The sequence below is a fragment of the Chiloscyllium plagiosum genome, chromosome 23 (genome assembly GCF_004010195.1).
Source record: "Chiloscyllium plagiosum isolate BGI_BamShark_2017 chromosome 23, ASM401019v2, whole genome shotgun sequence".
In the NCBI taxonomy this organism is placed as follows: domain Eukaryota; kingdom Metazoa; phylum Chordata; class Chondrichthyes; order Orectolobiformes; family Hemiscylliidae; genus Chiloscyllium; species Chiloscyllium plagiosum.
This window is the reverse complement of record NC_057732.1, coordinates 57,077,980-57,093,738: the sequence shown is the minus strand read 5'-3', so window position 1 is coordinate 57,093,738 and position 15,759 is coordinate 57,077,980. Positions and strand designations below refer to the sequence as shown.

Below are 15,759 nucleotides of genomic sequence, written 5' to 3'. Positions count from 1 at the left end.
GGTGGTAGATATAGGACTGTAGTTAGGGGTAGGTTCTTCACTCAGCGAGTCGTAAGTTCATGGAATGCCCTGCCAGTAGCAGTGGTGGACTCTCCCTCTTTATGGGCATTTAAGCGGGCATTGGATAGGTATATGGAGGATAGTGGGTTAGTATAGGTTAGGTGGGCTTGGATCGGCGCAACATCGAGGGCCAAAGGGCCTGTACTGCGCTGTATTCTTCTATGTTAACTGATGCAATGTATTACACAAACCTAGATGGCTGTTCAGTCTTTAAACACCTAGAATGGGGATGCAGGTTTCAATATGTAAATCCCAGAATTTCTTTCAAGTCACTATCCTGTGACTTGTCCCTCCCACTTCAGCAACCAGCGACACTCAGCCTTAGATCTTTGGGTGAACATCCTCCAAGGTGGTCTTTGGGATATGCAACAACACAGAGTTGCTGAGCAGAAGCTGATAGCCACGTTTGATACCCATGAGAATGGCCTTAACTTGGAACTTGGGTTCATGTCACACTACAGATAACCCCACTACAATATACACTTTCACACACGCGTGCGCACACACATAAACACACACACACACATGCACACCCTCTCATAGGCATACACTCCATCACACTTGGGCACACGCTGTCTCAAGCACACACACATGCTCTTTCCCTCTCCCACACATACACACACTCTATCTCTCATCCCTTCATATACATTCACACTCATTTTCTCTCCCACAGACACACACACAGACACACAGATACACACTCTCACTCTCTCTCTTCCCTCCCCACCCACACATAACAAACACGTATAAATCTATGGGATCAATTTACATTTGCAGATGTGTATTTGCAGATACATTCCATATTGTTTAAAAAACACACAATCTGTAGGCAGTCAATCAATGTGACATTTTATAAATACCTACTTTGGAAATAAAACCAGTCTGACTCTAGGATGGACACAGGCAGACTCCAACTTCACATCTTTAATGTATTGTCTGAGTTGAGATATCATCTTTTTTTAATACAGAGGAACCTCAATTATCTGAAGTACATAGGCGGGGAGTATTTTGTTTGGTTAATTGAATTCCGGATAATCGAATGCCGGATAACATAGTTTAGCCGGGCATTGAGACATTGCCATCTTGCCGGATAATCCAAAATTTGGATATTGGAATGCCGGATAATCACAGTTCTGTACAATGATAAAACCTTAAGTTCTCTCAGGGTAGTGACTTGAAAGAAATTCTGGGATTTACATATTAATCAATTGAAACCTATACCCCATTCTCTGGGATTAAAGATTTAACAGCAATCTAGGTTTGCCTAATACATCTAATCAGTTGTATTACACTTCGATCTTTTACCTATAAATTTTGTGTCCTATGTATCCTGTCCCACTAGCTACCTGATGAAGGAGCAGTACTCTGAAAGGTTGTACTTTCAAATAAACCTGTTGGACTATAACCTGGTGTTGTGAGATTTTCAACTTTATTGGCTCCTCCAAATCCTAGTTTAACAATGGCAGGGGAGCAGTCAGTTTTCACAGTTCAGGTTTTTTCTAGTTTCGTTTAGCTGTAACAGTGAGAAGCTGCTTGCAGTGCAGAAATGTTCCAAGCTTCAGCAGATGGTTCCTGACTGGATTTTTTTCTCTGAAATCTCTTTAGAAGTTGTTGCCTCCTGCCTATATGAACCTGTGTTTGAATTTACGTTTTTCCAAGATATTGCAGGAATTGAAATAGCTCATTGGTTAGTTTATTATGTTGAGTCAGTTGGGTTTACGAATAGTTAAGTTATTCTAAACTCTGCTTTCCTTTGTTTGTGTTTCAACTGTAGTGTTTAAATTACTTGGTGGATAAGTTACTTGAGAAGATTCTGAAAGATACACATGCATTTGGAAAGACAGGGATTGATTAGGAATAGTCAGCATGGTTTTGTGAGTGAGAGATCATGCCTCAGAAATTTGTTAGAGTTCTTTGATGAAGTGACCAGCAAGGCTGACGAGGACAGAGCAGTAGACATAGTCTATGTGGATTTCAGTAAAGTCTTTGATAAGGTTCCACATAATAGGCTGCTCTGGGAGGTTAGATCGCAATGAATCCAGAGGGTATATCAGATACACAATTGGCTTGATAGTGGGAAGCGGAGGTAATAGTGGAAGGATGTTTGTCAGTGTGGAGTTCTGTGACTAGTGGAATGCCTTGGAGGTCAGTGCTGGATCTATTTCTGTTTGATATCTACATCAATGATTTGGATGAGAATGTACAAGGCACGATTAGTAAGTTTTCAGATGATACTAAAATATTGTGGACAGTGAGGAAGGCTATCAGAAATTGCAGCAGGATTTTGATCAGCTGGGGAAGTGGGCCAAGGAATGGCAAATAGAGTTTAATATAGATGAGTGTGATATCTTGCATTTTGGAAGTCAAATCAAGGTAGGAGTTTCATAGTGAATGGTACAGCGTTAAAGAGTGGAGTGGAACAGAGGGACCTTGGAGTTCAGGTGCATGGTTCTCTGAAAGTGGAGTCACAGGTAGACAGGGCAGTGAAGACAGCTTTTGGCACAATGGCCTTCATTAGTCAAGGCTTTGAGTATAGAAGTTGGGAAGTTATGTTACAGTAATACAGGACGTAGGGGAGGCAGCACTTCGAGTAATGTGTTCAATTTTTTGCAGTAGGAAGAATGTTCTTAAATTGGAAAGAGTGCTGAAGAAATTTACAACAATGTTACCCGGACTCAACAGTCTGAGTTATAGGGAGAGGTAGGGCAAGCTAGGACGTTTTTCTGGAGACTGAGGTGGGATCTCATAGAAGTGTATAAGATCACGACAGGCATGGATAGGGTGAATGCACTCAGTCTTTTTCCCAGGGTTGGGGAATCAAAGACTGGATGGCTTCAGTTTAAGGTTAGAGGAGAAAGAAGAAAAGGGAACTTGAGGGGCACCTTTTTTACACAGAGGGTGGTGTGTATTCAGAATGAGCTGCCAGCAGAAATTGTTGAGGCAGGCACATTAATAACATTTAAAATGCATTTAGATAAATACATGGATAGGAAAGGATGAGAAGGATATGATCCAAGTGCAGGGAAATATGGTTAGCATAGATGGACATTTTGGTTGGCATGGACCAGTTTGGGCCAAAGATCTGTCTCAATGGACCCTGTGACTCTATAAATAAATTGTGTTTGCTTATTTCTGAGTGGTTTAACCAGCTGCATCACTCCTAGAATAGCCACCCACATCAGCCTTTAAAAACGCTAGTGTCTAGGCTACCTTCTTAAAATATTTTGAGGAAGTCTGGCCTGACCCTGAACAAGAGGGATGACCTAAATTCAGAACACCAGGTAATAGAAGCAGTTTCCTCCACTTGTCCTATATCCTTGAATCCTATGATATTTCAATCCCTCATACAATTTTGTCAAAGGGAATAAGAGTTTCCAGCATCCACTACCTTCCCAGGCAGTTAATTCCAGAGTCCCACCAGCCTTTGAGTGAAAAGATTTTTTCTCAAATCCCTTCTGAATCTCCTGCCCCTTACCCTAAACTATGCCCTCGCGTGATTGATCCTTCAACCAAGGAGAACAGCTGCTCCTACTCAACCTCTCCATACCCCTCATAATCTTATACACCTTAATCATGTCCCCCTCAGCCTTCTCTACTCTGAGGATAACAATTCAAGCTTATCTCATCTTTCCTTGCAGCTCAATTGCTTCAACACAGGCAACAACCTGATAAATGCTCTGTTTTCCACCCCCTCCAGTCTATTACAACCTTCCGTAATGAGGTGACCAGAACTGCACACAGTACTCCAGCTTTAGCCTAACCAATGCTCTGTACAACTCCAACACTAGATTCTTCTATAATTGCTGCATTTTTTGGTGGCGGTTGGAGTGGGAGGAGTGACAATGAGGACCAGAGGCCTGATGGAAAGGTAAATTTAAAGTATATAAACTTACCTCGTGTATAGGCGGAGTGCACGCTGAGCAGGAGCGGAAACGGAACTGCTGGCTACATGAGGCTTTACATTTGGGTTGTTGCTTTTACCTGAAACACTACTCAGGTAGTGTCTTCCACCCATCCTCCTCCTCGAACCAAAAAAACAAAAAAGATTCTGTGCGCCAGATTGGTTTTTATTTCGTCAACTAGATTTTTTTAGTTTTCAGTAGTCTCATTGGGAATTTAAAATGGAGGTTCGGGCAGTTGAACATCCCTCCAGCAGAATGTGGGGGGGGTAAGGGTCAACACAGTGTCCCTGCTGACTGCATCTGTGGGAAGTGCACCCAACTCCAGCCCTTCGAGAATTGTGTTAGGGAGCTGGAGCTGGGTTTGGATGAACATCAGATCATTGGGGAGGCGGACGGAGTTATTGAGACGAGTTACAGAGAGGTATTCACATCTCAAGTAAAAGAAGAAGGCAGATGGTTTACTGTCAGGGGACGAAAAGGGAACCAGCAGGCAGTGCAGGGATCTCTGTGGCCGTTCCCCTCAACAGCAAGTATATCGTTTTGGAAACTGTTGGAGTGGACGACTAACCAGGGGTAAGCAATGGGGCACAAATTTCTGTCACAAAGTCTGTCCTTGTTGCTCAGAAGGGAAGGGGGAAGAGGAGCAGAGCATTAATCATTGGGGACAGATAGGAGGTTCTGTGGGAATGAGAGAGACCCATGGTTGGTGTGTTGCCTCCCAGGTGCCCGGGTTCATGATGTCTCTGATCGTGTTTTCGGGATCCTTGAGGGGGAGGGGGAGCAGCCTCAAGTCATGGTCCACATAGGCACCAACGACATAGGTAGGAAGAGACTTGGGGATTTGAGACCAAAATTCAGGACAGTTTTACAGCTGGAGAAAGGACGCTTGAGGACTCTTCTACTGAGGTAGTATGGGCTGAGGTCAGAAACAGGAAAGGAGAGGTCACCCTGTTGAGAGTTTTCTATTGGCTTCCAAATAGTTCCAGAGATGTAGGGGAAAGGATAGCAAAGATGATTCTGGATAGGAATGATAGCAACAGGGTAGTTGTTATGGGGTCTTTAACTTTCCAAATATTGACTAGGAATACTATTGTTCAAGTACATTAGATGGGTCAGTTTTTGTCCAATGTGTGCAGGAGGGTTTCCTAACACAGTATGTAGACAGGCCAACAAGGGGCGAGACCACATTAGATCTGCTACTGGGTAATAAACTTGGCTAGGTGTTAGACTTGGAAGTAGGTGAGCACTTTGGTGATAGTGACCACAATTCAGTTATATTTACTTTTAGCGATAGAAAGAGATAGGTATATACTACAAGGCAACAGTTATAGCTGGGGGAAAGGCAATTATGATGTGATTAGGCAAGATTTACAATGCATATAGGATGTGGAAGGAAACTGCAGGGGATGGGCACAATTTAAATGTGGAGCTTATTCAAGGAACAGCTACTGCAGGTCCTTGGTAAGTATGTACCTGTCAGGCAGGGAAGAAATTGTCGACCGCGGCAGCCATGGTTTACTAGTCAAGCTGAATATCTTGTTGAGAAGAAGAAGAAGGCTTACATTAAGATGAGATGTGAAGGCTCAGTTAAGGCACTTGAGAGTTACAGGTTAGCCAGGAAAGACCTAAAGAAAGAGTTAAGAAGAGCCAGGAGGGCACATGAGAAGTCATTGGCAGATAAGATCAAAGGAAAACCTAAGGCTTTCTATCGGCATATCAGGAATAAAAGAATAACTAGAGTAAGATTAGGGCCAATCAAGGATTGTAGTGGGAAGTTGTGCAAGAAGTCAAATGAGATAGGGTAAGTGTTAAATGGATATTTTTCATCAGTATTCATGCTAGAAAAAGACAATGTTAGCAAGAATACTGAAATAGAGGCTGCTAGACTAGATGAGATTGAGATTCACAATGAGGAGATATTAGCTATACTGGAAAGGATAAAAATAGCTAAGTCCCCCGGGCCAAATTGGATTTATCCTAGGATTCTTTGGGAAGCCAGGGAGGAGATTGCTGAGCCTTTGGCTTTGATCTTTACATTGATATTGTCTTCAGAAATAGTGCCAGAAGACTGAAGGATAGTAAATGTGGTTCCCCTGTTCAAGAAGGGGAGTAGAGACAACCCTGGTAAATATAGACCAGTGAGCCTTACTTCAGTTGTGGATAAAATGTTGGAAAAGGTTGTAAGAGATAGGATTTATAATCACCTAGAAAGGAATAAGTTGATTAGGGATAGTCAACACAGTTTTGTGAAGTGTAGGTTATGCCTCATAAACATAGAACATAGAACATAGGCAAGTACAGCACAGAACAGATCTTTCAGCCCACAATTTTGTGCCGAGGATTAATCCTAATCTAAAATTAAATAATCTAACCTACATGCCCCTCAATTCACTATAGTTCATGTATATGTCCAACAGTTGCTTAAATGTCTCCAATGACTCTGCTTCCACTACCACTGCTGGCAATGCATTCCGTGTGCTCACAACTCTCTGCATAAATAAACTACCTCTGACATCTCCTCTGTACCTTCCTTCTAATACCTTAAAACTATTTCTGCTTGTGGCAGTCAATCCTGCCTGGGGAAAAATCTCTGGCTATTGACTCTATCCATACCTCTCACTATCTTGTATACCTCGATCAGGTCACCTCTCTTCCTCCTTCTCTCCAGAGAGAAAAGTCCGATCTCAGTCAACCTCTCTCGTAAGACAAGCCCTCCAGTCCAGGCAGCATCCTGGTAAACCTCCTTTGCACCCTCGCCAAAGCCTTTCCTAAAAAATGGCAACCAGAACTGGACACAATATTCCAAGTGTGGTCGAACCAGGATTTTGTAGCGCTGCAACAAAATCTTGTGGCTCTTCAACTCAATCCCTCTGAGAAGAAGGTTGAAAGGTGACTTAATTGGGACATACAATCAGAAGATTAGATAGGGTGGACAGTGAGAGATTTTAATTCAGATGGTGATGGCTAGCACAAGAGGGCATAGCTTTAAATTGAGGGGTGATAGATATAGGACAGATGTCAGAGATAGTGTCTTTACTCAGAGCGTAGTAGGGACATGGAACGCACTGCCTGCAACAGTAGTAGTGTCGCCAACTTTAAGGGCATTTCAATTGTCATTGGATAGACATATGGACGAAAATGGAATTGTGTAGATTAGATGGGCTTCAGATTGGTTTCACAGATCAGAACAACATCGAGGGAGAAGGGCCTGTACTGCGTTGTCATGTTCTATGTTCTATGTTCTACCTTCGTGTTCCGATGCTCTATGCCATGACTGATTAAAACAGATATAGAAAAGTAATAGAACATAGAACATAGAACAGTACAGCACAGAACAGGCCCTTCAGCCCACGATGTTGTGCCGACCACTGATCCTCATGCATGCACCCTCAAATTTCTGTGACCATATGCATGTCCAGTAGTCTCTTAAATGTCCCCAATGACCCTGCTTCCAGAACTGCTGCTGGCAACGCATTCCATGCTCTCACAACTCTCTGTGTAAAGAACCCTCCTCTGACATCACCTCTATACTTTTCTCCAACCAGCTTAAAACTATGACCCCTCGTGTTAGCCATTTCTGCCCTGGGAAATAGTCTCTGGCTATCGACTCTATCTATGACTCTCATTATCTTGTATACCTCAATTAGGTCCCCTCTCCTCCTCCTTTTCTCCAATGAAAAAAGTACGAGCTCAGTCAACCTCTCTTCATAAGATAAGCCCTCCAGTCCAGGCAGCATCCTGGTAAACCTCCTCTGAACCCTCTCCAAAGCATCCACATCTTTCTTATAATAGGGCGACCAGAACTGGACGCAGTAATCCAAGTGCGGCCTAACCGAAGTTTTATAGAGCTGCAACAAGATCTCATGACTCTTAAACTCAATATACCCCTGTTAATGAAAGCCAAAACACCATATGCTTTCTTAACAACCCTGTCCACTTGCATGGCCATTTTAAGGGATCTATGTACCTGCACCCCAAGATCCCTCTGTTCCTCCACACTGACAAGAATCTTATCCTTAATCCTGTACTCAGCTTTCAAATTTGACCTTCCAAAATGCATCACCTCGCATTTATCCAGGTTGAACTCCATCTGCCATCTCTCAGCCCATCTCTGCATCCTGTCAATGTCCTGCTGCAGCCTACAACAGCCCTCTATACTGTCAATGACACCTCCACCTTTGTATCATCTGCAAACTTGCTGACCCATCCTTCAATCCCCTCATCCAAGTCATTAATAAAAATTACAAACAGTAGAGGCCCAAGGACAGAGCCCTGTGGAACACCACTCACCACAGACCTCCAGGCAGAATATTTTCCTTCTACTACCACTTGCTGTCTTCTTTTGGCCAGCTAATTCTGTATTCAGACAGCTAAGTTCCCCTGTATCCCATTCCTCCTGACCTTCTGAATGAGCCTACCATAGGGAACCTTATCAAATGCCTTGCTGAAGTCCATATACACCACATCCACAGCTCGACCCTCATCAACCTTTCTAGTCACATCCTCAAAGAACTCGATAAGGTTTGTAAGGCATGACCTGCCCTCACAAAGCCGTGTTGACTGCATTTAATCAAGCCATGCTCTTCCAGATGGTCATAAATCCTATCCCTCCTAACACCTTGCAGACGACAGACGTGAGACTTACTGTTTTTTAATTTCCAGGGATTTCCCTATTTCCTTTCTTGAAGAGAGGAAATACCTTTGCCTCTCTCCAATCCTCAGGTACGACTCCAGTGGAGAGCGAGGATGCAAAGATCTTCGCAAGTGGCGAAGTAATTGCATTTCTCGTTTCCCAAAGCAGCCGAGGACAAATCTGGTCCGGGCCTGGCGACTTGTCAATCTTAATGTTTGACAAAATTTTCAGCACATCAGCTTCCTCTATCTCTATCCACTTCAGCATGCGCCCCTGCTCTTCAAAGGTTTCATTCACTACGAAGTTCGTTTTGTTCATAAAGACAGAAGCAAAAATCTCATTTAGGGCTTCCCCTACCTCCTCAGACTCCACACGCAAATTCTCTATGCTATCCCTGATCGGCCCTACTCTTTCTTTGACCATTCTCTTATTCCTCACATAAGTGTAAAATGCTTTTGTGTTCTCCCTAATCCATTCTGCCAAGCCTTTCTCGTGCCCCCTCCTGGCTCTCCTCAGACCATTTTTGAGCTCCTTCCTCGCCTGCCTGTAATCCTCTAGAGCTGAGCTTGACCCTTGCTTCCTCCACCTTATGTAAGCTACCTTTTTCCTTTTGACGAGAAGCTCCACCGCTCTCGTCATCCAAGGTTCCTTTATCTAGAGGAGGAATTTATTAAATGTTTTCAGGTATAATTTCTGACACCAGCATGCTATGGGATAAACCAGAGAGCAGGCTATACTCAATCTAGTTTTGAGCAATGAAATAGGATTAATTATTGATCTCACAGTGAAAGTACCTATGTGTAGCAGTGACCCATAATATGATTGCATTTTACATTTGGTTTCAAGAAGAGAAGTGTTGGTCCAAGATGACAGTTTTGAATTTAAACAAGGGCAATTATGAAAGCAGAGCTCGTGAAGAGCAAATAACAATTTAGGGCAAAGGATAAGTCATAGAGATGCAGTAGCAGGGATATTCCAAAAAGCACAGAATCAATACATTCCAATGAATAAGGAAAATTCTAAAGGATGGACCCACTATCTGTGGTTAACTAAACAAAGATAGTATTAAACTCAAAGAAAAGACTTATGACTCTGCAAAGATAGGTGGCAGGTCAGAAGATTGATCAGTGGTTAATGTAGTTCGTTATTCAACAATGGAGAGATGAAACTACAGGCCAGTGTAACAATTTCATTGGGAAAAGTTTAGAAGCTATTCTTATGATATGATAAGGCACTTGGATAAACTCAAGGGGTAATCAAGCAGAGACAACATGGTTTTGCAAAGCAAAATCATGATGATCTGAACAGATTTTGTCAGGTGTGTCCAGGAAGGTTTCCTGACTCAGTATATAGATAGGCTGACTACAGGGGAGACCATATTGGATTTGGTGCTTGGCAACAAACCAGGTCAGTTGTCAGATCACTCATTGGGAGAGCATTTTGATGATAATTATCACAACTCTGACTTTTACTATAGCCATGGAGAGAGATAGGAGCAGTTGGTATGGCAAAGAAATTTAATTTGGGAGGGGGAATTACAATGTTAGCACAATACCATTACAATGTTATTATAATGCCAAAGATGTGTAGGTTAGGTCAATTGGCTATGCTAAATTGCCCATAGTGTTCAGGGATGTGTAGGTTAGGTGCATTAGTCATGGATAAATATAGAATAATAGGGGAATGCGTCCGGATGGGATACTCTTTGGAGGGATATGTGGATTTGCTCGGCCAAAGGGCCTGTTTCCACAGTGTAGGAATTCTATGATTCTAAGCAGGAACTGTGGAGCATAAATTGGGAAAAGATATTCTCAGGCAAATGCACAACTAAAGTATGGAGTTTGTTTAAGGAGTACTTGCTGCGAGTGTGGGATATGTTTGTCCCACTGAGGCAAAGAAGGAATGGTAGGGTGAAGGAACCTTGGATGATAAGAGATGTGGAACGTCTAGTCAAGAGGAAGAATGAAGCTTACTGAAGGTTGAGGAAGCAAAGATCAGACAGGGTTCTAGAGGGTTAGTAGCCGGGGGGGCTGGGGCGAAGGGAGCTGGGAAGGTGACAGATAGATGCAGGTATGCGGTGATGGTGATAGGTCAGATTGGAGGGTCGAGTGAATAGGTGAGGAGGAAGATGGATAGGTGGGACAGTTCAAGAGGGCGGTGCCGAGTTGGAGGGTTGGATCTGGGATGAGGTGGGGGGAGGGGAGAAGAGGAAACTGATGAAATTGACGTTGATGCCGTCTGGTTGGAGGGTCCCAAGGCAGATGATGAGGTGTTCTTCCTCCAGGCATCTAGTGGCTAGGATTTGGTGGTGGAGGCAACCCAGGACTTGCATGTCCTTGGTGGAGTGGAAGGGGGAGTTGAAGTGGTTGGCCACAGGGCGTTGGGGTTGTTTGGTGTGTGTGTCCCAGAGATGTTCTCTGAAATGTTCTGCGAGTTGACGTCTTGTCTCCCCACTGTAGATAATTGACTATGGAAGGACTGTGAATGTTGTCTATATGGATTTTAGTAAGGCAGAAAAGCTAAAATTACATGGAATTCAGGGTGGACTGGCTAGATGGATAGAGAAGACAGAGGGTAGTGGTGAAAGGATGTTTTTCGGAATGGAGACCGGTAACTAATGGTGTTCCACAGGGATCAGTCTTAGGTCCTTGTTGCTTGTGTTATCTATAAATGATATGGAGAAAAATATGGGTGGTCTGATTAGTAAGCTTGTGGATGACATGAAGATTGGTGGAGTTGCTGATAGTGCCGACAATTGTGAAAGGATATAGATAGATTGGTGACCTGGACATAGAAATGGCAGATGGCGTTTAATCCAGACGAATGTGAAGTGATGTATTTCGGACGATCAAATTTTGGTGTGAATTATACTGTAAATGGCAGAACTCTTGGGAATATTAACATACAGATGGATCTGGGCATGCAGGTTCACAGTTCCCTAAAAGTGGCAACCCAGGTGGCCAAGGTGATTAAGAAGGCAGATGACATGCTTGCCTTCATCGGTTCGGGCATGGAGTACAAGAGTTGGCAAATCATGTTGCAGCTATTTAAAAACCCTTGTGAGGCTACATTTGGAGTATTGTGTGTAGTTTTAGTTGCAACACTACCAGAAGGATGTGGAAGCTTTGAAGAGAATACAGAGAAGATTCCCAGGATGTTGTCTGGTCTCGCGGGCAATGACTGTGAGGAAAGGTTAAAAAGACTAGGATTGTTTTCACTGGAAAGACAACAGCTGAGAGGAGATCTGATAGAGGGTGACAAAATTATGAGAGGTACAGATAGAGTGGATAGGTAGAGACTTTTTCGCAGGGTTGAAGTTTCAAATACAAGGGGGCACAGGTGAGAGAGGGAAAGTTTAAGGGAGATGTGCAAGAGAAGTATTTCACACAGAGAGTGGTAGGAGCCTGGAACACACTGCCAGAAGAGGTGGTGGAAGCAGGCACATTGGCAACATTTAAGATAAATCTCGATGGTTACATGAATAGGGAGGTAATAGAGTGATATGGACTGAACAAGGGAGGAATTTCTTGTCGTTTAGATAGGGCATGATGATTGGCACAGGTTTGGAGGGCCGAAGGGCCTGTTGCTGTGCTGTACTTCTGACAAAAATGTAATAGTGTAGGTTAGATGGGCTTCAGATTGGTTTCACAGGTTGGCGCAACCTCGAGGGTGAAAGGGCCTGTACTGCGCTGAAACATTCTATGTTTTATGTTCTCTTTTCTTGTTTACTTCTTTGTTCTTTATAATATCCTGCTTTTACTTCTACCTTGTCATTTTAGTTGTCAAAATTTCAAGCAAGGAACTGTTATATCTTGCACGACCTGAAAAGTCTTAGCAATGTTCAAAACCATATTCAAATTCCATGCAATAAACTTCACCACAAGAGAACTGCTTTATGTCTGGAACCACCACATAACCAGATACCTCTGAAACCCAGCAAGTTCAAAAATTCCACATTTGACATAATTGTTATGATCTCAGATGATATTACCGAACTCGTCAGATTCCAGACTGATAGCTCGCTGAATAGATTGTATTTTGTTTCTTTCTGGGTTTCAAAGAGGTGGTCTCTCACTGAAACCTAAGCACGCAATACTGCAGATTGGTTTTAACAATAAAACAGATAGTTATCATGCAAAACATGGAAGATAAAATAGAATAAACCAAATTATTTAAATAGAACATACATCTAAAGATTTCAAAATACACAGCAAAATTATTTTTGATTAGATTACTTATAGTGTGGAAACAGGCCCTTCGGCCCAACAAGTCCACACCGCCCCGCCGAAGCGCAACCCACCCATACCCCTACATTTACACCTTACCTAACACTACGGGCAATTTAGCCTGGCCAATTCACCTGACCTGCACATCTTTGGACTGTGGGAGGAAACCGGAGCACCCGGAGGAAACCCACGCAGACACGGGGAGAACGTGCAAACTCCACACAGTCAGTCGTCTGAGGCGGGAATTGAACCCGGGTCTCTGGCGCTGTGAGGCAGCAGTGCTAACCACTGTGCCACCGTGCCGCCCACTATAATCCTATTAATCCCAAAAGCACCTCTTTACTATACTCAGACCAGAGAGACCTGCCTTCACTATCATTCCTATAGGTCTCAATTTAACTATGGCTTCAACCTCAGACCTCAGAGTTTGCTAACCTCTTCCTGGAGCCTTCATACAACTGAGCTTAAATTTTCTCAGATTCAAATAATCTTTTCAGAGTTTTAACCAAACACTAATGGTTAAATGGAGCAAATGGAAATAGTATGGAACATCTACTAACTCATTACATCAACTTTAGCATTTTGCTAACATTTCTGAGTGATTCCTTTTCTCTGGAGCAATTCCTTTTTACATCCAGTCAAAGCCTTGCAGAATTGAAACAAAAAAAATTGTCCCAATGTTTTATCCAAACTATGGGTGATCCCCCTAATCAAAAGAAATGGTCAATCCCTGACATTTTAAACTGTAGGCTCATGCATAACTTTTAATTTCACTCTGGCTACAGAAATACTTATAAGTTAATCATTAAACTCTTATAAACACACACAAAACCCATATGCCATGAATTCAAATTCAATAATCCAAGGTCAAAGGTAAATATATTTATAATACTCCTTTCATCACAGTTCTGCCTATCATACAAACAAATAATGTGGTATATGAAATTTAGTATGACAGCCAACCAAGCTATGTTTAAAAAAATGCACAACACTGTATCCAGCATTCAGCAATTGGACAGCATTTGCTGCATAATCCTGAGCGTGTGAAAAATTATGCTGACAACCAATCTATGGTTGTAGTTGGACTCACACTGTGGTGCACTTGCATGCACTGGAATGTAACTTGTTCTTTGCAGATATAAAAACATGAACAGGCTTTAATTCTGTTTCAACTCAACAAAATTGGTGACAGCCATTTGCTGTTTTATTTCTCAGGCCAAGGCCTTAACCAATAAGAGCCAATCTATCAGGTTGAAACAAAGCCTGGCACTTAACCGTCATCCGTTAATAACTGGTGAATTTCCCAAGGAAATGTTTCTAACAATGAAAAGGCTACTGACTAATGAATCAGCACTGTTCTCTCTTACAATATAAATGTTGATTTGTCCCTTAAAATTGTTATTCTTGTGAACTATCCTGATGAGTATAAAACAAAAAGTTTTGATAAAATGCATCTTCTTCTAGAAATGTTCAAGCTTTGTACAAGCAAATAGCTTTTCATAATAATGATTTATAAATCTTCAAAGCACTCATGCTGGTTGCTTGCCTCTTTCAGCAAACTCAGCTTAACCATTATGTTCTTTAGGACTTGGCCAGCTGAGTCAGTAATGGTGCAACTGAATATTTAAGTCCCCCATCTTGACTATATTCTAAGCCCTTGCCACATTTGATGCATCATCCAGGTGATATGGAACATAGAGGAGCACTGTTTCATCAGCTAAGGGCAAATGGTAGATGGTAATCACCTGAAGCCACGTGAATTCCTGGGGTCCGAAGTCAATGTTGTGAACTTCCAAGGCAATTCCCTCTTGACTGTATACCACTGTGCTGCCATCTAAGGAACATTGATATTTATGTTTGGGAAATTGTCTGTAAAGCAGGATTCTGATAGAAAGACTATGTCAACTTGTTAAGTGACATGTCTCCCAATTTTGTTACAAACTCCCAAATGTTACTCAGGAGGACAAACTACATTAACAGGACTGTGTGTGCTGCTTTTGTTTCTAGTGTCTTCATCACTGCCCAGTGGCCTATCTGGTTGTCCTTCTTTTATCAGACTTTGAAGTGCTTAGATACAAGTGAACATTTTGCATGGCAATTTTAGAAGATATTTATGAGTCAATCACATTACTGTAGACTTGGAGTCACAAATTGGCCAGATCAGGTAAACAGTACAGAATTTCCTTTCCCGTGAAGCAGATAGATTTTAACGACAATGGTTTAATGATCACCTTTTAATTCCAGATTTATTAATTGAACTAAAATTTCATCATCTACAGCAGTGGGATTCAAATTCATGCAGAAGTATTTACCTGGATCTCTAGATTATAAATCCAGTGACATTACCGCTAAAGCACTGTCTCCCATATATGCCATTATACTTGTCATTTGTGATGTACTCAGTAGTCAGTATCATTCAGTGAAGATATCAAACATCTCATTATGAAATAGTAAAACTCTTGTAATTTAACACATTATTTAATTAACTTACATTTGTGGGGCAGTGAACACACCGTATTCCCCTCCTGGTGTGCTGCCTTCACTGTAGCCACTCCCAACACTGCTGATGGATGAGGCAGTGGAAATAGAAGATTCAGTACTCCTGTGACTGGTGGACTTTGCTACAAAGAGAGTAGAACAATGGATTAGCTCAAAATAGAATAATTCACCATTCTGAGCTGAAAATGTGTTGCTGGAAAAGCGCAGTAGGTCAGGCAGCATCCAAGGAACAGGAGAATCGATGTTTCGGGCATAAGCCCTTCTTCAGGAATGAGGAAAGTGTGCCCAGCAGGCTAAGATAAAAGGTAGGGAGGAGGGACTTGGGGGAGGGGCGTTGGAAATGCGATAGGTGGAAGAAGGTCAAGGTGAGGGTGATAGGCAAGAGTGGGGTGGGGGCGGCGAGATCAGGAAGAAGATTGCAGGTTAGGAAGGCGGTGCT

The 15,759-nt window shown here is 42.5% G+C and overlaps 1 protein-coding gene across 1 annotated transcript in view; it reads right to left on the bottom strand.

Annotated features, from left to right (window-relative positions):
• pcloa (piccolo presynaptic cytomatrix protein a) overlaps positions 1 to 15,759 on the bottom strand; it is a 568,528-nt gene that overhangs the window by 51,924 nt on the left and 500,845 nt on the right. The window contains exon 23 of the mRNA XM_043713231.1: positions 15,313 to 15,442. Coding sequence (XP_043569166.1) covers positions 15,313 to 15,442 — 130 coding nt within the window. The remainder of the gene's footprint in view (positions 1 to 15,312; positions 15,443 to 15,759) is intronic.